The sequence below is a fragment of the Cyphomyrmex costatus genome, unplaced genomic scaffold, assembly GCF_001594065.2.
Source record: "Cyphomyrmex costatus isolate MS0001 unplaced genomic scaffold, Ccosl1.0 scaffold72, whole genome shotgun sequence".
In the NCBI taxonomy this organism is placed as follows: Eukaryota; Metazoa; Arthropoda; class Insecta; order Hymenoptera; family Formicidae; genus Cyphomyrmex; species Cyphomyrmex costatus.
In genome coordinates, this window is record NW_017280289.1 from 254139 (window position 1) to 282098 (window position 27960).

Genomic DNA, 27960 nt, shown 5'->3' on the forward strand with positions numbered 1-27960 from the left:
GCTTTTCAGCTATTCTTTTATTTTTGATTTCTGGAAACATCTGTTCCTGAGAAATCCTGTGGAAATCGCCACTGTCTTCTCTCGGCATAAATAGTTGAATACTTCTCTCGGTGTAAATAATTAAATTCTTCTATTTATAATTCGTTACGTGTATATTCGTTATCGATTACTATATCGGAAATTAACTACGACGATTGCACGACAAATAGCTCGTTGGAAAAATGTGAACGAAATGAAATCGTCGGCGATGACGAATTCATCAACGATCATTCTATGATCAGGCACGATTCACGATAAATCGAGCGCGTAAACACGATGCGATATATGTATGCTATATGATATGCGTATGTAACGGCACGCTGCAGTTTTGCCATCCTTTATCTCAAACGTTTAGGCCTGTTTTCTTTAGCTGAACTTCTTGCGCACGATTCATCTTTCCTTTTTACACTTCTCGCTCTTTTTCGTTCACGTTAGACAGTAAAAGAGAAAGGATGAACCGTGCAAGAAGTTGAGCTGAAAAGAGTAGATCTTTTAATTCTCCCTTGGGAGAGAGAGACGCAGCAGTTTTTTAAACCTGGCCTCTCCGCGGCGTCATTCTCGAGCAGCCTGCGCGTCGTGCGAGCGGCGCATGCGCGCGTCGCTCCCTCCCCCACCGCGCCCCGTCACGCGGGTCTATTCGTATGTAGCCGGTATTAATCAATCACCTGTTTCACCGTGTACGCGATTCTTTCTTTTTACGAACGCGATCAACTGCTGCGTACATGAGGATCCCGATCGGCTGTGAAAAAACGAGCGCAATAGTGGAGAACGTGAGTCGAAAACATATTTTGACGTGTCTACTCGCTAGGAATGATATGGGACACAAGAATGTGTATTGCAGTGAGTGAATCGTCAAACGACGAGTAATTAATTTCGAACCGTCGCGCGAATGTCTGTCTGAGCGGAGAGCGATTCCCTCATCGTATCGTATAATAAGAAATCGGAGTAGTGTTTATTAACTTTTATATAGGACGGAAAAGTCATTGGCACTGAAACAATGTGTGTGTGTGTGTATTAAATTTTGAGACAAAAAATACAATGGAATAAATGATACAAATTTGATTTAAGGAAACTGCAATATTTATTTAAAAAAATAGACCTCCGTCTTCTAAAGGTTAATTGAGGAAAATAGTATTATAGTGTATTCCGAAAGCATATCATGATATTTAATGAAATATAAAAGATATAAGTAAAGAAGGAAAAAAAATAAGAGACACAGAATGCGTTTCGTTCCACATCTTGTTCGAATGATGAGAAGGGATAAAATGATACATCATGCGTATCGTGCGTGAACGCATCCACAGATGACATAATGTGTGATACAATTACCAGATCTGTTTATTATTCGCTGCATTAGATTGCACTATAGAATTCTCTTTCTCGTTTTCTCTAAATATATCAGACGTACCATCCTACTTTTCAAAAAAACATACCTGATGCAAAACGTAGTGTAATGCATAAAAGAATAAATCAACGAAAGTCCTTTCTATTTCCATCTTCTCCATGAAATATTGATTGACTATTTTATACCCTATACGCAAAAATCCGTGCTTCCGCCCTAAATCTGGAGCGCAACGTGACGCATCTTCCATATTATCGCGGCGCACGCAGCGTTAAACACCGCTCGCTAAACATCATCGTCGAAGGAACGTAAACAAAACGTATCTCTCGCGCGCAAGATTGATGCGCGTTTATGCGGAAGCCCGCGTGCGTCGTTTATAAACGTCCGCGTCGCCGTGATTTTCCTTCAGTCGCCGAATCGCATCACGCGCATCACGGCGCGGTTTGACTCTACACCGGTGGTGCTTCCTTTTTCCTTCCTCCCCGCATATGTTTCGAGCGCGAGACACGTTTAAAAAAAAAGAAAAAGAAAAGTTAGCACCGTCGCGCAAGCGCCACATGTTCGAGACGTCAGATTCCGCCGTGTCTCCGCGCGAGTTTCCTACTCCCGCGTCGAGTATCGTGCTCGTTAACGAGGATACGTTATCGGGATACCACTTCGTTCGCATGCAGATCGCGATAACTGGCGATAGCGTTCGACGAAGTATAAGCTCCCTCGCCGGAAACGTCGCAGCCGCGTCCCCACGGTAAGACGAGTCCCCCGCATACGATGAGACAGGTCGTGGCGACCGTTCCGGAGAAATTGGGAGAGGTTAGGAAAAACGAGGTCGCGTTCAATCAGAAAGCAGCAGCGGGATCCTCTAACGTCTTATCGGCGATTGTCGTTACTGTTAACTATAACGACAACCAATGAGGGCCGCGCGCTTTTTTTCCAGGCTCATCCTTCTGTCACTGGCTGTCATCGATCGTAGTTTTTAACAATAATCATAATCGTCGATAAGGCGTTAGAGAATCTCGCTGCAGGGCCGACTGAGGCGACGACAAGTCGGGTTTCACATTTCTTTCCTGCATAAGAATTTCAATAAAATAGATGTTCTAATATTGTAAGGCTTTTCTGAAATCTCGAAATCAAAATTTCTCTCCGTTTGATTCCTGTTGGATGAGCTTTGCTCCGAGATGTCTCTCGAGACTTCCTTACAAATTGGCGATAATAGCATGCGGACCGATATGCGTATAGTAGATATACAGGGTGTCTCAAAATTGTTCGCACATTTTGATAGTATATTCTATGAAATAAGATAAAATGTTATAAACAGAAAGATCTGTTTTATTAAGAAATTATTAAAAACATAAAATGTACAAAAAAATTTTGTTTACATCTTAAATTGCCTATATCAATACAATCGATGTGATTGTGAATTTATCTTCTTTTTTACGACGAAATCTTTAAGATTTTATCTACCCTTGTAAAAAAAGAAGGAAAATTCGAGATTTTGTCGATGATAAACTTATATTGACGTGAATCGACGATAATTTAAAATACAAATTTAGGTAAATTGTTTTTTTTTTTTACACATATTTTGTACTTTTATATTATAACTTTTTAATAAAGCATTTAAATTTATTTGAAAGAGAGTTAATTATTTGTATTTATTTAAAAATCTATTATATATGTTATATTTTTTTATTATTTTAGTTCGTAGAATATACTATCAAATTTTATACGAAAAATCCGAAGCACCTTGTATAATGCATACATACATATATTAAATATATAAGTATGTTACCAAAATTTTACGTATACGAAAATATTACAGATCATAAAATACGCAGATAAAATGTTTACAATTTTATTTAACGAAATTATAATTCGGTTTCTATTCTCATTGTTATACATGTGTAAAAAATACTGATTTTTTAATATATGTGTAGCATAAAAAAATATTACAGATATATACAACAATATCTGTGATATTTTTTATCTATGATATAAAAAAAAGTATTCGATGTTTTTTTATTACATGTATAGCAGAGAAGAGTAGAAATTATAAATTTACTAAATAAAATGATAAATATTTCATCAATTGGATGTATTTTTATATAATTACATTTTTTTAAGATGCAATATAAAGCATATGACTAGAAATATGTAATTTATTTAATAACAAAATCTACATTTTGTTAATTTGAAAGATGTTTAAAAGATGGATAATTTGATATTGATCATCGTAATATGCCAGAATAAAAATTTAAATAATTTTAACAGGCTATCCGGCACGTATTGAAAATTGTATCTTAAAGTTGATTCTTCATTGTGTATAACAAGCTCCAATTGTCGCATCGTCATTGTCACGAATCAGCATAAAGATTACTGTCTACCTCTACAATATGAATATATAAACTCGCTGGAACTAAATAGATTGAAAAAGAACTCGTCGTCATTTTTCAGTTCGGTTTCGGTTTCAGATACATTCTTTGCATTTTAATCCTCTCGACTAGACATTTAAATCATAATGAAAATTTTTATGTGTTAATTTCTTTACAAGAGTCATACTACATGCACATATGAATATAATCATACGAAAAATTGATATTACATAACTAGAAAAAAGATTTTAAATTGAAATAGTATTTTAGAAATTTCACAAAAATAATAGATTATTAATGTTATTTCTTACGTTAAAATAATACAAGCTAAAACAAAATAGAGAATATATGATTAAATTTTGAATGATGAAAGATAAGAAGAGAAGAAATGATAAAACGAGGAACCCGTGTAAAAAATAAACGGAGTACAAGAACGGGGCCCGAAAATCGAGCGTGTCCCACGCGCAACACGCGTACGAACGAGAGCGCGCCTCGGTAGGTTTTAACCCTGAGTTCACGGATATGATTTAATTTAACCGCGGCTCTCGGCAATCCGACCGTTCAATCTATCTCTGTCCACCGACGAGCGCGCGCGAGTCGTTGCGACGATCGTCTCTTCCTCGTCAATACTGTCGGTCTCCTTGGTCTTTTCCTTGTGGTACGTAAAAAAAAAAACGCATACCTCCGAAAGCATCCCGCTTTCACGTGCTATTATACGTCGTGCGTAGTGAAAAAAGAAGTCAATTAACAAGTTATTTACTTACGCTTTCAAACCAGAAGTTTAAAGGTAATGAATGAAAGATAAGAAAGATTATTTTCATATGTAGCACTTATTTTCTTACAATTAATGTATTCACAAGATACGTGAGAGAGAGAGAGAGAGAGAGAGAGAGAGAGAGAGAGAAAGAGATTACTTCTACATAACTCACACAGCACTTTATCCGAAGGATGTCCTTAGGAACTTAGAACGTAAGGAAGTCTTCCGGAAGTCTCTAGGATGTCTCTTGGAAATATAAGAATAATCGGTCAAGTTCGATTATATGAAACCAATCAGAAAGTCTTTATAGAGCGGGAAAATTTTTGCAATAAGATATATCTACGTAAAAAAATAACGTAGAAATATCTCATAAATTTTTTTAAAAACGTAGCTATAACGTGATTACAAACACAAAAATCTAACAGATGTTTAAAAGATACGCTACTTTTTAGATCGCTTTGAAATTCTTATATTTGTACTTTTAACTTTTTATATACCTCCGCACATAACTTGCCGTTTGATGCGCTTATTACATTGGCTCGATATATTCGCACCACGACAGGGTCAGATTACAGATTACCTACTAACTATTCGATCCGACAACAGCAACGAGGTTCGAGGAGACCTCGGTGATCTTTAATGAAACAGCCATCCTGTAGAATGTAATGAAGTGTAATGAATGACAGAGTTGTGCGTCGTGGGCGAGGTATCATTGGGGCAAATGCTTCGGAAATTTTTTTACGTAACACCTAATTCTTACAAATTGGATTTCGATTAATCAAAGGGACGATGGTAACAATTATCGTAATTACTCCCGTTTTAATGAATAGACCAGACATGTTTCTGTATAAGTATAGATAAAAAGAGTTTATTGATAACAATAATGATTATCGGAAAATTAAATATGCATTTATAATATACAAATATTTATTTCATATGCATATTTCATACTTTGATAACTTTTCTTATATACTTATATTCTCTGTACTCTCTGTATTGTTATATGTACTTATTAAAAGTGATTTATTTCCATATCCGTCGACGTAATAATGAATAACGTAATAGTGCATTAATTAAACTTTCATATTGATAATTGTAATTGTGTTATTCACATATATTCACTTTGACATAGTATATAACAATAAATAAAAAGGGATATCGCATATACGAAACAAAAAGCATCTCAACAGTTTGAACGCGGATATACGTGAGACGTCACGTTTGATGTACGAAGAATGAGATATGCGGTGGAATACTTCGGTGCAACCTTGTGGCAGCACACAGAGTCATTTTTCATGGCCGGTTACGGGTTAGAGAAATATAGTCGAAGTGTCGGGCTCCCGTGGTGAGATGCGGCTTGATCCATATCACGTCGATATCACGGTACTACGAGATTCTTATACGTGCACAGAAAACAGATGTTCCGGTTACCGTATTAACGTAGTTTACGCGATTATATGATAAAACGACTACACGGTTTTGTCGCAATAAAACGACTGGACGGTTTTGTCGCGATTCATTTCCCTCGTAATGCGTAATTGGAATCTTTCTTAGGAAGGATGCACGCTCTATCTCGCGGGGTACAATTTTCTTCCGGAACATTCAGTTGTCCAACGAGATAGTTTTATGATAATTGAAATTCTTGGATTCGGCATTAATCTTTCAATTGTGTAGCTCGAATGGATTTACGCCGTCTTAAACGAGAATATTTCCTATACATTAAGAGTTATGGAATTGAAATAGGATTCTATTGAATAATTTCTTATCATGTGTGTTGTGTTCGTCTTTTGAATTTTTTTAATACTAACAGCAATATATATATATCTAACAACAGCGATGTATGATATCTATCAATATTTTGCAATGTACAATACAATGAAAACGTTATCCACAGCAATTTAATCAATTAATTTGAAATTTTCCAATAACGTTGAGGAAGTAGATACTGTAAATTCAACATCGCTCTAAATAAATTTATCAATTTTTGTAGAATTTGTCAGTAAATAGGCGATATTCGACGCGTTTAATTGAAGCTTCTCTAGATTCGCAACATATAAAAATTAGTAATAATATTCCGCGTTTAATTTATGCATATTTTAATTATACAGTTTTAATTATAACATTAGTTATACATATATATATTAATGTAGTAAAATTAAATTTTATATTGCTTAATATTTTTAAAAACGCACTTTTTCACTGCGTAATTTCGGTTTATGTGTCAAACAATATGAAAAATTTACATGTAGCACTTCGTAATTTTGCTTGTTAACATTTAGTTTCAAAATTAAATTGCCGTGCGCTATTTATGTACAATGAAGCTTACTAGAAGGTAAATATTGCAATTAGCGCTTATACTTTCCCACTTTTGTCAGATATATATAAGTACGCGGAGTTGACGTAACACAATTTGACATTCGCTGACAAAGTGCTCGAATTATATATTCGCACAAGAGTATCGCCTTTATGGAACATTCGCCAATTCGTATAATAATATTACGAAGCATTTCTTATGCAATGGTTAAGTACAATTCGCAGAATAGAGAGACTGTGGCGCGCGAAATTTAATAAACTCTGTTCTCTTTCGAAACAGCGATAAGACGATACAAGACCATTTTACTTCTCTTGAGTCAATAAAAACAAAATTACATAAAATTGTCCCAAACGAAATTCAGATAGTTATTACGAAATAATATACGTATTATATATTGATATAAAAGTTGCAAATATATCAATTATTCTGTGATTTCTCATTCTAATTAGTTCCACTTAACTTATTTCTATTTGATTAAAGATTTTAATTGTTCATGATTTATCGATACTTTAGCAAGTTTATTCAAGAAAGATACGTTTTTTTTAAATAATAAATTTGATTAAAAATACACAAATTGTGGATATATACAGAATAATAAAAGATTTAGGAATTTAAGAGCGCATTTCTACTTGAAAGTAATATAAAAGTACAGCTAAAATAAATAAATAATGACTCTTTAATTACGAAATAATTTATAATTCGATAATTTTCTTTTTTAGAAAACGACACAATTGCGTTTGACGCAATTGTATCGTTTCCTAGAAGCGAGGCATTTTGTGCGGTTAGGTGTAGACAGCGATATTGATTTGGCAAGTACATCCTCAGAGAGAACAATGGCACTCTGTGTTAAATACAATTGTCTAACGCATGGATGACTCGAGTAACCCTACCGGAAGGAGCCAATACGAAATCATCAAATGCGTATGACAATCATCAGAGAAAGAAAGAGAGAGAGTGAGAGAGAGAGAGAGAGAGAGAGAGAGAGAGAGAGAGGGAGAAAGAGAGAGAGAGTTGTCGACGGGAACGAAGAAAAATATTCCGACACGTTGAATCCATCGATCCAACGAACGCCTCTGTCATCGCGTAAATTCCGCTTGGAGGATTCCGGAGGACCCGTTCGCCAAAGAAAATCCCCGGTCAAAACGCTCGCGCTGCTGCATAAAGAAAGAAAAGGCGACGCTCAGCTCGCAAAAAGGCACCCAATGTCTCGCCCGGAGTCTGAATGCAAATGATTTCATCCCCGACACGCGGGCGTTTTCTCGCGTAAAGGGGAGGATCCGCGAGTGAGACGGTGTCCGAAAACTAAAGAATCGCGGCGCCAAAGGCAAGGGCGATGCCGAGAAATATAGCGACGGCCGGTGAGGAGTTGGGGTTTGTCTGGCAGTTTCGAGGAGGCAAATGTACGTCGACGGTAATGGTGATGGTGCTCACTCTCGCGGCCGAAGGAACGTTGTGTGGGGGGGTGGTTCTCCTCGCCCCGTGAGCAGCCGGGCGTGCAACGCGTATCGTTCTGGCGGAAAGCTTCGACCATGCAGTTATCTCTACTGGCCAAAGGCGTCGACGCGTTTTCTTTGTAATGCATTTGCCAGCGAAAAGAATTGGTCGAACCGAACTGCATGAATCGTCATCACGATGAATAAAATTTTACTAGCAATTTAGCTCTTGCAGACTTACTCATTTGCACTAATTTACACCGAGACGTCACATCGTGGAATTAGGAAATTCGATGTTTAAATTATAAATTAAGATTAATATATTATAATTTCGTGAGAAAATCAAATATGATATATGGATTTCTACAAATTTATATATAGGAACTGATGTCTTATAATTTATTGACCATATATTCATATTCGGTTGTTATTTTAAAATTGCCTTAAGTATCCAGATAGCAAAGCGCGTCTCAGTAAAATCGAAGAAATCTGTGATTATACTTAATTATGATGCTAGCAATTTGTCGTAGATTTATCTTGAATGATTTCGAATATACCGACATTTTCCCGTATCATTGACAATAACGGAGATTGCTACAATGTAAAGATATATACGAGTACGTTTCATTATTAAAATCAGAATTTTTTAACATTTACATTTCTATATACGACACGTGCTGCATTAGATCCGGCACAGAAGCAGTAAACAAATCCGACATGGCTTGCCACTTCTATGCTTCAGCATGCTTAGCTATCTGCGTCTATGATATCGGACTGTGAATGCCTAATATGGCTTCATAACTATACATAATATTTTTAAATTGTACTTAAGACAATCTCTCAAATATAAAAATTGACTATGAATACCGGTCATTATTATATTGTATTTTAATGTGTAGTAGAAAAATATGAGGTACGCGACATTTACTGGAAGGATATATTTACACGCATTAATTGCACACGGACCATTAACGTGACAATTGTGGTTACGTGATGGTGCGGGACGTCCAATCAGAGGCGGTCAACTCGAGCGAGCCAATTCGCGTTTTTTGAGTTCAGAAAATCGAGAACGGGACAGTCAGTCTTGAATTTTTCCTGAAACGTTTCGGGAAGACATCGTGTCTTTTTCGCAAAGAGAATAAATATAAGTTAATTTTAAAATCTGTGTGTGTGTCGTGTCTCTCTCATCATTTGTCTGACTCCCTTACGTTACAAATATATATGAATTTTATAATACACGTACACACAAAGTTTTTCTGATATTTCTAAATTATTTTCTATAAATCTTCAATATATCGTTATATGTTATGATTAATGTTTTTGTTTTTGATTGTTGATACAGATTATAATGGCAAAGATGACAACAGCGTTGTCTCTACTTGCGATCTTCTTTATTATTACAACATCAGCTCTGAATAACGAGGAACTGGTGGAGCAAGAATGTCCTGTGGATTGCCACTGTCACTACTTTCGTGTCAACTGGGTGACGGATTGCTCGGACAGCAATCTGACGACCATTCCATACAACGAGCTGAGTCATAATGTCTACGTTTTAGACATGAATGATAATAATATTGCAGATATCAGTCCGTTTCCAGAATCAATCAAATTGAGGCGTCTTCAGATGGCACACAACCAATTAACCGAACTGACATATGAATCATTTGCTGGCTTGACGTACCTTCTGGACGCAGACTTCTCGTACAACGCCATTACGCGGGTAGATCCTGAAGCATTTCGGTAAGATATCAATTATATTCGCCAGTAGTCATTCTACTCTCAGACATATAATATAGGTTTTGTTGATCATACGATTAATTCAACAGGGACAGCCCGGGTCTAATTACATTGGAACTCCAGCACAATCCCTTGGATGAAGTTGAGGAACCCTTCCTGAATTGCCGTACGCTGCTGTACCTCGATCTGAATTCATGCGGTATTCGGCACCTCAATACGCGCTTCTTCTACAACACGACGAATTTGAATAAGCTCGACCTATCGCACAATCCTCTACAAAAGATAGAACCGGGCCCTTTCGATCATCTGACGAATTTGGAATATCTCAAGCTAAACGGATGCAATTTAACTTACGTATCGCCTGAGGCATTTTCTCACTTGGAAAATTTGCGACAATTAGAGATAGCAGACAATGAATTGAAAACGTTGAATTGGAGAAGTGTTCTCACACCGTTGGTGCGTTTGGAACATTTAGATATCCGCAAAACCGGTATCACGAATCTACCGGGTGATGCTTTCGCTAAAAACTTATATCTCTTACAACTGGTTCTCGCGGACAACGAACTGTGGCATCTAGATGTCGAAGATACGCTCGGTCACAACCTACATAGTTTACAATCTCTGGATTTATCGAATTGTAATTTACAGGATCGCCTATCCGAAGAAGCTTTTAGAAACGCAAGCAAGCTACGCGTACTCAATCTAAGCGGTAATCCAATGTTTGCCAGCGATTTAACCGCCGTTCTGCGCCATTTGCCAAAGCTCCATAAGCTCTCCCTCAGCAATTGCAGTCTTCGAAAGTTGCCAGATACCTTCGATGTATTTGAACACCTTGAGGAACTCGATATTTCTTATAATCCATTATCTGATGCATTCGTCAGTCTTCTCAATCCGTTAAGCGCTTTGGAATATTTAGATATGTCTTATTGTGGCCTTGGTTATGTTGCAAATAACACTTTTGCACAAATGACTTTTTTGAAACAGTTAATTCTTTCGGGAAACGAACTTCATACTCTGGAGGAAGGATTGTTCGCAAATTTGACGCGTTTGGAAAGCCTAGAGCTCAACAATTGCGACCTCAAGGCACCTCTTGATCCAAAAGTTTTCGGTGACCGCCAATTAACTGATATAATAGAACTCAAACTCAGTGGCAATCCGTTGATGGTACCCGATGAAGGCTCACTGCTCCCAACGCAGCTGTCCAAGTTGGAGATTTTAGATCTTAGCAACTGTAGTATCTTACATTTGAACAAAAACATGTTTGCTACATCGAACAATCTCACTCAATTGAATCTTTCGGGCAACACAATATCTGGTGTAGAAAATTTAAGCTTTCTGAAAACATTGCCCAGATTAGAACATATAGATCTTAGTAACAACAACCTACGTACGATTAATCCGAAGATATTTAAGGCAAATCCACGCATACTATCGATCAATCTCATGGGAAATCCTTTTATTTGCAATTGCTCCATCGCAGAGACCTGGGATTGGGCTGTGCAGGAAAAGGGTGATCTTCACGTGCTCGTTGGCAGTCAACTAGCCAATTTTGAAACTGGCTCAGTAAAACGAAGGAAAAATCTCTCTTGCGCCTATGACGAAGAAACTTATCGAAATATGATAGACGGCAATCAATCAACCGCGAATCGCAAACATTATCCCAGCCAGTTTACTCCTTCTCGTACTTGGGCTAAATACGTTCGCGAATCTAATTGTAATCGGCGTTCATGATATGCGGCGATCAACTATCAACATCCGATGTTGAACATCTACTATCGTAAGGTACGTAGATATAAACAGGAACTTTGAACGAGTTTCGCACTAATAAATGTTGCAACATTTTCATATCGTGCAAGCCATAAACTACAATACAACAATATTGTAAAATTTATATTTCCGTGGCATTATTTTTGTAGTCTTAGGATTAAGGCAGACCTGTAATAGTTTACAGTTTACATGTTAAAAAGTATATTCGTATTGAAAATATTGAAATGTTACTAACAATAAGTCAAAAAAATACTCGATTTTGTATATATTGTCTTTTTTTTGTACATAGTATAATAATAATAATCCTTGTTCTCTCTCACTCTCGTCGATCAAACTTTGTCTTTATGTATCCAATTCAACAAACGTTTAGCCAAATTTGAATAGATTAGCTGCCAATGATCGACGTTAAATAGAGAAAATCTTGTTCTAAAACAGATTCAACGAATTTCATCATTATCAAATATAAATTAAATGAAATATTTTATATTTACAACTTAAAATCTCTTGAATTCTCATATTTCTATTTTCTACATTAGTTAGATACATACAAAGCTAATTTTATAAGAACCGAAAACAATAAATTATATTTTTGTGCATTTAGTGACTGATAACATTGTAACTATAAACTTAGAAATTGTTTACAAGATGATAAGTTATGATTAAAAGTAAATAGATTTATTATATATAATAATTACACAACAGATAAGTAGATAATAATAGATTCAGTATAGTTAAAGTATTTTAATTAATATAATTTTATTCAGTTCTTTTTGAACTATTTAAACTTCATGACAGATATGTATAATTACATTATTATTATATTTTGGAAATATAATTAGTAATCTAATTTTGCACTTAATTGTTATTAATAATAAAATTTATCAAGAGCGTCATATTTATATTCGTAATACAATGTAACAATATATTGGCTTAAAAATTTTTCAGTAAAAAATATTATTGAAACTTTAATTTAATTATAACGTTAATGAAATGCAATATTACCTACTTTAAATTTATTATATATAATTTTTTACAATTATGTATTGACAAGAAGTGAACAATCTGATGATATGTCAAAAATACTAGGAAGTTCGATTGTACAACGTACATGGTTTAACTTTGCGATTAACAAATGCGCAGTTACATGTGTACACATACATACAAATACAATTGTGCCATCATAGCGTGTGAGTATGTGGCCATGACGACTAAATGATTTCCCCCTATTTGAACTTCACAATAGCCACGGAAAATGCCTGATTATCGTTAAAAGCTGATATGCAATGGACAGTACCTATTTATGACGTGACAAATGCAATAGCTTCATCTTTGTTTCACTGTTCAAGTACTCTAGCCTGTGGCTCTTCTATTTTTAAGTTAATTAAGCTAGCTTATCCTGTGTTACATAAACTGTTTGTAATAGATTCACAATGCGCGAAATATACATTTATAAGAAAATTTTTAGCTTTATAAAATCAATATCTTGTAATATTATTTTTAGTGCGTTTGTGCAGAACTCATACAGGCTTATATTTATTATGTCCTGTATTAAATATACTAATATCTATAATTAGAAAATTATTCAGGAATTTGTGATGTGGGACCAATTTCCTACTATCTTAATAAAATTTCGCATTTTTTAAAGTTTAATTAATTTTTCAAACTAAGTTGAATCTCTAATGAAAAAGAAAAATGGTTTTTTTAATGTGTGATATTTTTTTATTTTATTATATTATTATATTATATAAAATTATATCTTTGTTTTAGAAGATTCATGTACGATAAAACTTGTAGTGTATCGAGTTGGATCAAAAATATCTCAAAATAAGATTATTGCGTAAATCAATGCCTTATTATTTATAAAAATAATTGAATTTGTATCAGCTGATACTTAAAATAATTCCTATTTATTGTTTGTCATTGTTTATTAAAAGCTATTATATTTGATTTGTATTATATTGAATTCGTATAAAATTCTTTTGCTTTAAAGAGACGATTTTTTGCAAAAATTATAATTTATGTTATTTTTTGTGTTTCACATATTGATAATATTGTTTATTATATTATAAAATATAATAATACATAAATATATTTTTTAAGCGAAAATTCTATAAACTTGCGTTCCACTTGCGTTAAGGAAAATTATAGCTGTCCTCTTTACTGTGCCGATAATGTTAGTGAAATAGACTTCGGAGACTCAGGATAAGATACTAGTAGTGTCTTTTAATTTTTTGAACATGGCCACACTAATTTTTTGAACATGGAGACACTACCGCGTTTCCTGATTACTATTACACAACTTGAAGTTAAAATCTTTTTCACGTTGTCTTTCGCGCATTTTCATATAAACTACGTTTATACTTTTGTTTGAATAATTCAACGCTTAGATTATAAGCCATTAGACGTCTAATTGTAAGATTAGCTAAGGTGAGAGAGAAAGAGAAAATAGAAAGTATAAAAACGCGTTCCTTGTATTCGCATTTGATCGATGAGATTAATCATTTAAAGCTTATTTATGTAATATGTAACCGATCGGCTGAAGGAAATTCCGCGATCCCAATTTCCGCCTTCGCATTGTACAACTTGGTCGATCACGTGCTGGGTCGATTTTCATTTATGATCACAAAATGTAAAGACTGTTGTTTAATAAAGCTGTCGTTCTCTTCTTGGTATATGTGGCAGTTTTCTCGTCTCCATTATTACGATAAAATAGCCCCTTACACGTCAATCACGATAAGTGCGGATAATCTAAATTATATCTACATGGTATTGACGCTTATGTATACTCTGGTTTAACGATAAACTCTATCGCCCTTATGGATATTTTTTGACAAGTCGCCGTAGGCAGAATGGCATAGTCCGATAAAATTTTTCACGTTATAGTAGTGCATGAAAAAATCGTCGTTTTCGTGCGTTATTAGGATATTGCAACAATTCATTATTGAGAAATGAATATTACAGCTGATATTGTTCTGCTGAATGCGCATTTATGTAAAGGCAACAAATATATTCGAGAATTTATATGCTGAATTTTTATAATTTACAAAAAAAAGAAGAAGGTAAATTTCAAATAATGCAAACGAGTACTTTGCATTAAATGCACAGGAAGTGTTTTAGTTATTAAGTACACGCGACGTTTGCATATATATTTATCTTCTTGTTATGCAATTTACAAACTGCATTGGTAAATCCGCGTGGAGCGTGTTCTATGCAATTAATTATTGTATATATACAATAATATATATATTGTGAAAATTGCTCGAGAATCGATAATCTTTTATTTGTGTCTTTATATATATATAAAGACACAAATAAAAGATTATCGATTCTCGAGCAATTTTCACTTTACATTAGATATCCTATAGAAAATATAAATTATACCATTTAGTTTTTACTTGTGTTACAAAGTTTTAGTTAAGCATTATCGTTGTATTTGTTATATAAAACTTTTACAATACGTAAAACATTGGAGTCGCATGTAAAATTTTAATCTTTTCATTTTTAGCGTTTTATGCTAATGACTGCTAAGTTAACAAATTCAAATGACAAAATGTTAATAAAGATAGATCTATTTAGATATCTTACATATAAATATCAATAGAAAATTTACATTTATTGACTCGTAGCTCTTGTTCTTCATAATTAAAGTTTACATTGTTTTTTATTTAACATTTACGAAACCATTAGTACTATAATTACCTTTTTATATTCTATTTGATTATAAATATAAAAGCTGTTACATGATATACTGAAATAAATTATTGTGTCACAAATTATTATATATGTTTAATCACAAATTATTGTGTATAAAATATTATCTGCAATAACTTGGGAATATTTACAGAGGCAAATGCATTGAGAGTTACATTTTAATTAAAAAATATTTATGTATAATATCTTTTTCAAATTTTTATCTTATTCCAAAAATCTCGGTAACTTATACCTTTCAGGAAAACCTTGAACATGGGGACATGAGAAATTCACATTTCAATTTAAAAAAGTAACCTAACTTCAGTGGAAAATTTTGATACTTTGTATACATGCCCACAATTTCTTTTCAGAAAACAGTTCCTCACATTATTATGTGACAATCTGATCAGCAGGTGTATTACGTAGAGACGATGAATTTAACGATCTCATACGATATAGAGAACGGATAGCAGGGAACAGACTACCCCTCCGTCTCATATCGATTATATGCGGAATCGTCTTGACCCTGCAAGACCCTCACGACCGCGAGACGGACGCAATCGTCCCCAGTGAACCAGTGTAACGATACCGCAAATGTTGCATGCGTGCGTGCATACGTATGCACATGTGTGCGTGCGTGCGTGCGTGCGTGCGTGCGTGCGTCATTCGTCTCAACAGTTTCAACGCGCAAAATTCACGTTGCTATGTCAGTGCCGCAATTACCCTTCTTATCGTCTCCATGTTGCAGCATTTCCTTCAAAAAGTTCCCATAAATTTCAACAGATGCGACAAAACGAGTGCGTTTGTTAATTCGCGAAATAAACTATTTATTATCAAGCGTATCTAATCATATTAATTAATTTGCACGAATAATTATAGAGTTCTCCAATGCACGGATATCTTGTACAAATTTCGCGTTAGAAATCGATAAACGTATAAACGTACAGCATAAATGTTACTTTTCGTTCTGCTCTGTTTCTCAGCTTTGCAAAATTGTTGAGTAAGTATCGCGACCTTGAGTGTTATTTTTTTGTTATCATATCGGTATACGTCGATGGAATCATTCGGTACGTTTTAAATCAATAAAATGCTGCGATCACTATCATTTTCTATAGTTTGCTCCTATTACGCCTGCAGGCAAGTACGGCTCTGATCGTCGTTGCATAACAACCCGCAGCAGCGCACTGTCACGCACCATCGCGCGTTGGCGGAGCATACCTCATGCACGTGCATCCGATGGTGTTTGCGGCGCGCGATGCGTTTGCGGTTTCGTCAAGAATCTCCATGCGGACCCGTTGTTTACCCGCCTATGAGCGGGGATGAGAAAGTTATTTCTTAAAAATAATTTCTTACCCCTCTGTTAGTTGTTGTCGAATTAAAAAAGTAACCGGTTGCTGTTACTAGTTATTGATTCTTAAAAGTAACTCGTTATCATGCAGTTACTTGAAAAGTAAAGCCTGAGATAGAATTGAAAAGCACAGGCAATATATAGGAATAGGGAATAATATACATATATATTTTCGACCTATCAGAAACTGTGTATTTCTACTCCTTAAATTTCTTGGAGTAATTAAAGTCTTACTCCAAGAGTTAAAAATATCACTATTGAAAATGAGCGAAATTATTTGCACTCTTGAATAAAAGTGGCAGACTTTTTACTCTTCTTTTTGAAGTGAGAATTTACTTTCACTTTTGGAATAAGATTCACTCCAAAAGTGAAAATCCCTCTGTCATTCTTATTATTCAAGAGTACAAATATTTTCACTATTTTAATAACAGCAGTATTTTTACTCTTTTGGGATGAGATTTTTACGCCAAGAAGTTTAGAGAGTAGTATAATATAAATGTTCCAGTGACCGAACTTCATATCTTACATAAAATTTATTATTGTTAATCTTATATATCCGTTTTTTATATTATAATTATAATTTATATTAATTTAATTATATTTAAAAATTATAATTGACAGAGAATTGTAACATTATATTTAAGAAAGCATTTGAGATTAATAATAATATAAACAAATAAGGTTTCGTCTAAATGTCTGGATAGGTACATATCCGGTCATTGAAACATTTACCTAACATGGTTTCTGATAGGTTGAAATTTATTATTTTCTTTCTATTGCCTATTATACTTTAAAATTACATCCCAGACTTCATGGTTTGGTTTTTCCGTTCCTTTTTTAGTGTTAAAATAAGATCAGACTAAAGAAACCACTTTTTTTAAATATTAATATTCATTTTAATTTACATGTGCGTGTGTATCTTGAGTATTTTAAGTTGCAATTATATTTTCAACATCCTATAATATGATAATGGGAAATGATAAAATATAACATACTTTTCTACCTTCAATCGTAAAAATTTATCAATTTTGCCAAACTTTTTATCATTTGAAAATAAAACGAAAGAAAACTAAAATTATAATTCATAATTATAAATTAAAACGTACCCCCCGAAATATTTATATAGCTATAAAATTATGATTAAAGAAGAATAAAAATTATGTATATCATGTCTCTTTGAATTAGTTTTAATTGTAATTCCGATAATAGGAGATAGCAGAAAAACTTTTTACAATTATAACTCCTTTAACACATTTAGCTTAAGAAGGTAAACAAAATCAATCATTATTATATCATATATATTTGTCAGAAGAAATAAGGACTTTTTTTATTTCCACTTTTAATATAGCCTGTTTTTAAAATGTGTTTTATGATGTTATCGTATATTTAACATATAAGTTACATTATGTATGCTACATAATTTCAGACATAAAAATTTCGTAATTAGTAATATAAAATTTGCATTTAAATACATAGAAAGAAGATAGTACACAATAAATAAAGCTACTTCTCAATTCTTTTCATTGCTTATTTTTATTCAATGCTGTTGATAAATTAGAAATACGTTCAAACAGTATAGGTGAAAAAAAATAAAAAAGAAAGAGAAATACTTAATACTTAAATTTTTATATTTTTTCTTTTTTCGCATATATTGATTCCTTACATCGAAAGTGATACTATTTAAAAAATTGAGTTCCTCAGAAAAGAAAAAAATTAAATTCAACTTGACAGAAAATTATTGACCAATCAAATATTATTAGCAAAAAATCATTTCTATAATTTCCACTTTGTCACCCTTAAGAATCACTCTTTTAGAGTTGTGACAATTTTTTTAAAACTATTTTTTTGCTGAATTTGATAATTTTTTTATAAAGTTACTATTAATTTTTTATCAAAGTAAATTAATGATGTTTTCGACCAAATCGAGTTTGCACTAATCCGAGTTGAATTAATTATGTTTTGTGCTCTCCTATTAGTAGAACGTGTAAAATTCACCAATAGCAAAATATTTTCCAACCTAGGTTGGAAATTATCAATTCGACGTCAAATTGACATCGATTCGACGTCGATTCCATTGTCGTTTCTCACCGGGAACCAGATCGGGCCGAACACGCTATAACTTCAATCTCGATTAATTTTACTCTTTATTTTCTTAGAACTAGAGAAGCATAAAAAATAAGTTAAATCACGATTAAAATCTACATTGGTAGAAAACACGCATAATAAGTAGGTTATTCAATTTATTTATTTTCACAAAAAATTGATAGGATGATCTTTATATTTATTTATTTATGATATCACAATAAAATCATGTTTCTTAACTATGTCACATTTGAATTGAAGAAACAATTCCCAATCAGAAATGATAATGAAATTGACGTTGATTCAACGTCAAAAAATTATCAAATTGATTTATCATATCGAATTATCATTTCTGGCTGGGATATGTTAACATATGTTTAAACAGGCGTAAAAGAAATGTGGCACAATTGCGTCTGGCCAAAAAAAAGTTTTAATTTCGAAGAAATTTTTCAACCAGAACCAAACTAAACCATTTGAGAATCAAGTAGAGTCACGTTACGACAGTAACGCGCGTGCGCGCTAGATCGTGCCCGCGCTATCGCGTGAGATTTCTTTCTCAAGAGCCTTCGGATATGTTTGGATACGTCGCTCTATTCGCTACCGCACCTCCGCTCTATCGGCCATGGTTCGACCGATTAGTCGGTCGCGTCCAATTATTCGTGCGGCATGCGCGCGGCACTCGAGAACTCCTTCACCGGTTCTCGTTCGCGAACGTCGCTCGTTAGCCGCCGTCTATCGTCAGCGAGCAAGGTCCACGGTCGCCTCGACCTGAGCCTCGCTGTCGCGGCGACTAAGCCGCGGTTGACTGCATCGGCGTCTCCCGATAACACGCAACGATGCTGAGCCTCTTTGAAAGCATCGCGGACATCCCGAAACTCTACTACGGGGCATTATTAGGCATCGGATTCTGCATCTATTATCTCTACGAGGTTGTCAAGGTGAGTAAAGAAAGAAAAGTCTACCAATATATATTATATATTGTTATAAAAAAATAGATGCAACATCGGACAATAATAGCAATGACATACATGTACAGCCAATTGAATTTGGATTCGAACTCTCCTATTGCCGGAATATTGCGTTATACCTATCTTGTATTAGACTTGTCGCGTTGTGTGCACTTTTTTGTACTCAGCACCCTCGCTTTCTCTCTTTTCAATATATATTTAGATTATGTAGGTATTCATTTCGTTTTAAGTGCAAAAACTTTTGGAGATTTCAAGCAACGCGAACAAATTTATTATTACACGGAACCAATGACACAATTGATTGTTTGATCACATCCGGCAAAAATCGATGATATATTGTTATGTTATATATGATTGTGATAAATATATTTTGAAGTAAGTAAATTACAAAAATGAGTCAATTCACTAGAATATTTATCATAGCTGACTTGTTCATTTAAAATGAGATGAATATACATTCGAACTGTTCAAGAGAAAAGAGAAAGAAAGCGAAATTGCTAAGTGCAAAAAGTGCAAGCAACGTAAACAGATCTAATTTCATTGATCAATCCCTGGTGAATTTGCTTATAGAGATAGAAAGAGATAAAAAATCGACCAATCGATTAATCGCGGTCCGAATCGATTGAGGAACCAAACTTTAAATTTTTAATGCATAAACTGCGCTTTCATCATTAAATGTATATACATTATTCACGTTCGATAATTCACAATTTCAAGATTTGAAGATAAATTAGTATTGGATTGGACTATTTGTATCGTTTACATGTTTACTAAAAAAATTTTACACCATTCAACAAAGCAAAGTTTTAGTTTTAAGAATCTTTTTCTTAAACTTTTTTGTAATGCGATGATTTTTAAAGGAGTAATAAAAATCAAAATGCTCTTTTTATTTCATTCAGATAATAAAAAATCAGTATCAAGAAATCTTAGAAACATTAAAAAAAAAACGATTTTATCAACTTCAAGCTTTCGAGTTGAAAAGGAAAAAATTTTAACAAGTTTTTTGAGCACGTGACAGGTTTACAAAGTGAAAAAAAATTTCCCATTTTATCCAGCTTATAGTTTTGCTGTGTAAAAATTATCACACACAAACAAAAATATAAGGATTTTTTGAAAGTAGATAATGTAAGTTTTAAAATTAAAAATTTTTTTTAATTTAAATTTGGTTTATTTTTAACGAAATTACAGCTGTTGGAATTTTAAAGTTCATACATTTATACAAACTTTTGCTCCAATCTAATAGATTTACTGTCGCGCTTATTCTTCCTGAACATTTTCTTTCCATATTAAACGAGAACGAAATCGCGATGAGCTGTGCAAAATATATAGAAATCACATTAGCATACATATGCACGTGCGAGGTCATATAACTCATTCATCTAAATATCGGTCACTCTACAGAATTCAATGTAGCGACACGTGTTTCTCTTTGATTTATTATGTTCTTTAAATTATACATGCTCTCTAAAACTCTTTAAAAGTGAGATTTCACTTCAAAAAATTTAAAAATAAATAGTTACAGTCAAATATATTCTCAGCATTAAGTTTATGCCTACTTGACAATCTTAGGTCAAACGCCTTGAATATAGATAACGTTTTTACATAAAATCTGCTTTAAACAATATTTAACAAAATTTAAAATAAAATTCTATTTATATGTGTACATCTGGATTTTAATATATACATATATTTTTCATGCATAACGCAGAATTGTATAATGTTAAGGTTGCGTTTGGTTTTGAGTGCTCACGTGCTGTAAGCTTCATTCCATCTTTAATCATGCATTACATGCAAAAGGAAAATAAAATGAAATATACAGTATGTAAGCGTCAAAACCGAATGCAACCTAAATAATTAATGATATGTTGTATTTTGATCTATTAAAACATTTTTTGTATCACATTTTAGATCTGTAATTCAGAATTCAGGACGTGTATTATATTATATTCATAACTTTATATTGCGTAATGTAAAAAAATAATTAAAGGTAATTAGAATGCAAATATATAAAATATGTATTAAAATACGTGTATGTGTATATATATTATATACACATCACAAAGCGTAGTAGGTATAAATAAATAAAAACGTAATTTTGTTTCGAAATTTGACACTCGTTATATGTAGATCGTTTAAAGTGAGAATAGAATATTAACAGACTTGTCTTCTGATTCCGACACGAGTTACAGACTGCTAAAGTAGGTTTTATACATTAAAAGAAAAATGTAGTTGATATTTATATAATTGTATGATAAAATAATTATGCAGGTCAAGAGCTTTTCCATTTTTATATAATACATTTTTGCTGCTATTACGTGTCTAGCGAGTATGCAATGCTCGCACAGCACGCAGGCAATTAAAACCAAATATGGTCAAAATTATACTTGAACGTACTACAAATGTGATGAAATCGTAATTTCTTAAATATTGGCAGCGGTTTTGTTAAAATTATCTTTCTTTGTTATTCATTTTTATTAACATAGATTTATCGTTAATCTTTTATATCCACATTCCTATCAATGTAGATTAATTTTAATCTCGGTATAACTTATTTTTTACATTTTTATAATTCTTAGAACTAGTGAAAAAAGATATAAAAAAGTTAAACAAAGAAACTAATATCTACATTGATAAAATGAACGTAAGACAATTAAAATTAATATTGTGTTGTTTTGACCGCGCGTCTCCTGATTAATAGAAATAAATAATAGAAAAAGATAATCCTGACAGAGATAAAAATATTATAAATTATTTTATTCTCTTTATCTCTTTTTCCTGATCCTAAGAATTAAAGCTATAACGCTGAAAATGACTATGAATCATAGTTAAATTGTGGCAAATATTTTTATTGTACAAACATTCATAAATTGTTTCTTAAGAAAGATTTTATTTTTATAAATATGTATGTACGCTATCAGTCGTACAAATATTTATAATTATATATAACGCGATTTACGTAACATTAATTAATCGACGAAAATTGTTTTCGATTTTTTTAACCAGCAATCATTGATGCTTAAGATACAATGTAATTAGAGATGTTTATTTTGGATGTAAAAATTATGTGTAAAAGATATGTGCAATAAGAAATGCACGACAATGCAAGGCTTTTTTCTTAAAGATGTGAACAAGAATTTAGTACAGACATAAAGTCGAGATGACGAGGTTTGGGAGTTCATCGAGATAAATATTTAAATACATGACTATATATGTGGAAGCAAAACCCAACGTATCTATCCGCGTGCAATGAACTCAGAAATTGGGGCAACTTATCGTTTGTGAACGTGCTCGACGCATTCATTGACTAACGAGACGAGGCAATGCGACTAAATAGTGCTTCGGGCTGCGGCATCTTTTATATATGTGTCAACATTTATTTGCCCTGAATGGTGAACTTACCTTCTACCTAATCTCCTACGCGAAATTAAATATAATTTGCCTGTCTATATATGAACACGCTTACGATTTAGCCGCGGGATGCTGAGGTTTGACATTTTCATCAATTTTAATTAATTTTATTATTTCCATAGCTCTATTCCATACGTTTACTAGCATTTTTAGAATTCTTTATAGTTGAAATATCTATTAGTTAAGACATTTTGTACTCAATTTTGTATTTAGAAACAGCGACGCACGCATTTCTTTTTGTAAATATCTTACAATATCTTTATAATGTTTTCATGCTTGTCAAAAAAATTATAAGGCACTGTATATCGATTAATTGCTTTTCTAGAATATCACTTAATACTGTAATTGTTTGACATAATGACGAATTATCTTACATTATTTACATGATGCTATCTATTTAAAACACATGTATACGAAATATAATATTAAGAGGAACAAGATCAACTGTATCATGTTTATCAAAGCATAAGAAGAAACTAGATAGTTACGAACATCACTACCGAACACGCACACACACATAACATTTTATGTATAACATTTTATATCTTATGTAAATTTTATATGCAGTTTATTGATCAGAAAATATAATTATATGTCACTGAAAATATCAGTGCAAATTTGCCACATTTTAATAATAATACGTAATTATTTACTTTGAGATAAATTAATTTTTTACTGTGAAGAAGGTAATTTTTGTAGATGAATACATACTGTTTTAGATCTTATTACCTAGATATGTCATTTACACATCTACTCAATTTTATATAGAATATATGACATGAGTTCGATACATAGACAGGATTTCCGCGATACGTGTTCGAACTGACGTACGACCCTCCATAGGCGACATCAGTCACGAGAGATGTGTCATTTATTAATCTGACCTTAAAATTCTAGGCATTTGTCCTGCACATGCAATGTGCAGGTAAAGTAATGAATATAAAGAAATTTATTGTGTGTGTGAAGGAAAGAATGGTAAATTATATTAAAGTGCTAAATAATATTAATTATATAATGTATCGATGATGTAATAATTGAGTAATATCAACGAATAGATTTATCTTTGAACGACACTTATGTAAATGTATTGAAAAACTGAATAAAAAACTATTATTATAATAAATATGCAAAATAAAAAATGACTGTTTACGACTTACTATAGATGTAATTATTTAATATAGATCTAATTTTTCTTATTACAAGAGTTCCTTTAAAAAATTAGAGAATTATAGATAATTTGTCGTTAAACAAAAATAATTACTAATTATCAAATAATAATCTTTGAAAAAAAATTATTTTGTCTCCTTCTGTATTGATTTAATTTCACGATGCAAGAAAATTAGGTATTCTAAAAATCGATTTCATGTACGTTCAAGCATACATAGAAAATTCTAAACATTTCTAGAGCTGGATGTACTCTAAAATCATAACATTAAAAAATTTATATTTAATAATAATAGTTTTTAAGTCTTAATTTAACCTGATGCTTTGTCTCAACATAAGTAATTACGATAAAATATAATTAATTTTGCATTTAACCATAAGTAATTTTTGTAGATTTACTTTTAACGACATTTAGAGATGACAAAGCAGATAACATCATGATTTAGTATCTCGGATATAGGTATATTCCAAATATCACAAAGAGTTCAAAAAAAATTCGGTTAATTCAGATTTCGTTTTCAAACATAAAGAGAATTTTTTTTTGTCATATGAAAATGGAGTGAGAACTGATAACGTATAATAACTAAATACTTTTGAACTCTCTGTATTATCTGCTATGTTATTACACATATATCATAAACATGTTTTATATCTTAATTATAAAAAACAGGTATAAAAAACAGAAAAATGATTTAAATAAATTTTCTACAGTTGTAAATACTAAGGTGTTAAGTGATCACAATTACGAGTATAAATAAGTTTTTCTTATCGCGTATTTCTACGCAACGTATCTGACATCTATATTTAAAAAAATTATTATTCTGTGACTTTATTTACTTTATAAGATTTGCTTAACACTCTTTGAAACTTCTATTCCTTCATGCTTTTGTAATATTTGAAAATAATATTTAAACGGTTGTATTGTGAAATGTGAAAACAAAGGAAAAATACAGATCGTTTATCATATATTATAAACATTTATTATATTTTATATATGTATATTTTGTATGTATATATCATACAAATTTATTTATATAATCTATCAAAATTCTCATTAATCCCTCTACATGTATTAACGAAATTAGCTGTGTATAAATAAGAATTAATTGTAATGTAATTATATTACAATGGCAAATGGCAAATGCACATTCCATTATTCATGAAATTATATGATAAGATACAGCATCTATAATTATTTAATAATTAATTATAGAAGGAAGACAAAGCGAATATTATCCGATATTAATATTATATGAATGAGATATGTAACTATAATATATATGTATACGTTGTATTATGTATAAAACAGAAAAAAAATGAAAAGTTTAGTTTTTCAAACAAAAAATACACATATCACACTATAAAATATATATTATAGAAAAACTGTTATGCTTTCAGACACCCTTGCTGGTTTGTGCCAATGGACCATTCCGTTCATTCTTGGAAGCCAACATTCCACTTGTGCAAAATAAATTCTGGCCAACGTTATGGTGTTTCGAATCGCGAGCGCAAACCATCATGGCCAGCATTTTGAGATCCCGGATATTACCGTACATCGAATATCGCAGGTGGGTAGAAAGATATACGCGGAATATACGTGGAGAATAAACCTACACAATTATATTCAATCGAACACTGGACTTAAATTTGGGAAACAAATAATGCGGGGTTCAAATGATCAGATTCTATTCTATAGCACTCTCTTTACGCAGAGAAATTCTTGCTTTGTCCGATGGTGGTGAAGTGGCCTTGGATTGGGCCGAGAAAGATTGCTCGATCACCTCGCCAATCGTCATTATTTTACCTGGTCTTACAGGCGGTAGTCAAGCGGAATATATCAAGTGTCTGGTGTCAGCCGCGAAAAAAAATGGAATACGATGTGTGATTTTCAATAACAGAGGCTTAGGTGGATTGCAACTCAAGGTAGGACATATTTGTGTACACAGGCGACGATTTTTATAATCTATAACGAAAATTTTCCCTTTCTTTTGTCACTTTAGACTCCACGAACGTATTGTGCCGCTAACTATGACGATTTAAGCGAAGTCATAGAACACGTGAAGAAACTTCATCCTCATGTACCTCTCGGAGCAACCGGGATTTCCATGGGAGGGTAAAGATTATATTTGTGTCTAGTTTATATTCTTCAACAATTAATAAGTAAATCGTATATACAATACTTAGAAAGATAAAATATTTAAACATTTTGTTGTATATTAATAAATAATAACTTTTGTAGACCATTGCATGTTTTTTTTTTGTTATGTGCAGATTGATCTTAGGTAATTATTTAGCCCAAAAAGGTTTAACAGCAAGATCCAAATTAAGAGCGTGCCTTATTATTTCGGTGCCATGGAATGTGTTTGCAGCAACGAAGAGTACCGAGGAAAATTATTTTAATCTAATGCTGAATAAGCATCTAGCCAGCAATCTATGTCGCACGATACAGCGACACAGAGATACTGACGTTGGTTCTTTCAATGTAGATATGGATACTGTTCTTAAGGTACGATTTTATCAAATATACATTATATATATGACTACATATATAGGAAAAAAATCAGTATGTCGAATATTTTTTTTTAACTTTTCTAATATAGACCCGTTTCTACTAATGTAAATTAACTTTATAATTTTGGTTTAATTTACTTTTTATCTTTTTATAGTTCTAAAAATTAGAAAAGAATAAAGAGTAAATTTTTGTAACGTTGTTGCTACAATGTTTGCTCAAATGTTACTTACTAGAAATTTCCATCTTTTTTTATTTCTTTTCCGTTGTTTTCCACATTGTTACAGCTATAATAAAAAGATATCGTAATCTTATTCTAAATAATAATTTTTTTGAGCTCAATCAAGATTAAATTAGAGATAAATTTTATTTATAATTATAACGCGCAATTTGATACATCGGATCTGTCTGGCATTACGAATCTGACTCATACATAATAATTACTATGAATTATCATACCGATAGAGCCAAACGATAAGAGAATTTGATTCGAATTTTACGGCAAGGCACTTTGGATATAAAAACGTCGAAGAGTATTACAGTAATGCGACGCTTCATGATAAGCTGCATCTAATCGAAGTTCCGACTTTGTGCCTTAGCGCGGCAGACGATCCGTTTCAGCCATTGCAAGGTGAGAGATAAAAGTGCGATAATAATTATAACGTTTTCACACAATTATACTCAACGATCTGAATATTTCAGCGATACCTTTGAAAGAGATAAGTCAAACCAAAAACGTGGCTGTAGTGGTAACGTCGCGCGGTGGACATATTGGTTTCCTGGAAGGTGTTTGGCCAGTCAAGGAGGAGCAATATATGGGAAAATTTTTCTCGCAATTTTTCACTGCGATGTTCACCAGCGATTTCGACTAACGTTCGACATTATCTATAAATCGAAATTGAATAAACGGTATCATAAACCTTATCACGCCTTGATTTACTATCGTCTGACGTCAGAAGAAATATGTACCGCGATATCTCGTTTGTTTAATTTTTACAAGCTAAAATGTGATTAAATTTATTTTAGCATAATAATT

At 32.6% G+C, this 27960-nt stretch overlaps 2 protein-coding genes across 3 annotated transcripts; both read left to right on the top strand.

Moving 5' to 3' along the window:
- Positions 1-1802: 1802 nt before the first annotated feature.
- Positions 1803-11917, top strand: LOC108780608 (leucine-rich repeat-containing protein 15). 2 transcript variants are annotated; one of them, XM_018548372.1, is made up of 3 exons: positions 1803-2126; positions 9594-9991; positions 10078-11917. In XM_018548372.1, exons 2-3 carry the CDS (start codon positions 9600-9602, stop codon positions 11717-11719), a joined length of 2034 nt encoding a protein of 677 aa, XP_018403874.1. In that variant the 5' UTR covers positions 1803-2126; positions 9594-9599; the 3' UTR covers positions 11720-11917. The 2 variants fall into 2 exon arrangements, with proteins under 2 accessions (XP_018403874.1, XP_018403873.1); XM_018548371.1 differs by lacking the exon at positions 1803-2126 and adding an exon at positions 4373-4405.
- A 7184-nt stretch (positions 11918-19101) lies between these two features.
- Hydr1 (abhydrolase domain containing Hydr1) lies at positions 19102-27921 on the top strand. Its single transcript, XM_018548380.1, has 7 exons — positions 19102-19813; positions 25814-25983; positions 26128-26338; positions 26416-26528; positions 26687-26921; positions 27390-27555; positions 27627-27921. Exons 1-7 carry the CDS (start codon positions 19712-19714, stop codon positions 27794-27796), a joined length of 1167 nt encoding a protein of 388 aa, XP_018403882.1. The 5' UTR covers positions 19102-19711; the 3' UTR covers positions 27797-27921.
- The last annotated feature ends 39 nt before the right edge of the window (positions 27922-27960 follow it).

Excerpts from the sequence above, each read along its gene's own strand:
- LOC108780608 (XM_018548372.1), top strand. The coding sequence starts at position 9,600 with ATGGCAAAGATGACAACAGCGTTGTCTCTACTTGCGATCTTCTTTATT. Across the intron at positions 9,992-10,077 it reads GTAGATCCTGAAGCATTTCG|GGACAGCCCGGGTCTAATTA; the intron begins GTAAGATATCAA and ends TTAATTCAACAG.
- Hydr1 (XM_018548380.1), top strand. The coding sequence starts at position 19,712 with ATGCTGAGCCTCTTTGAAAGCATCGCGGACATCCCGAAACTCTACTAC. Across the intron at positions 26,339-26,415 it reads TAGGTGGATTGCAACTCAAG|ACTCCACGAACGTATTGTGC; the intron begins GTAGGACATATT and ends TTGTCACTTTAG. Across the intron at positions 26,922-27,389 it reads ATATGGATACTGTTCTTAAG|AGCCAAACGATAAGAGAATT; the intron begins GTACGATTTTAT and ends TCATACCGATAG.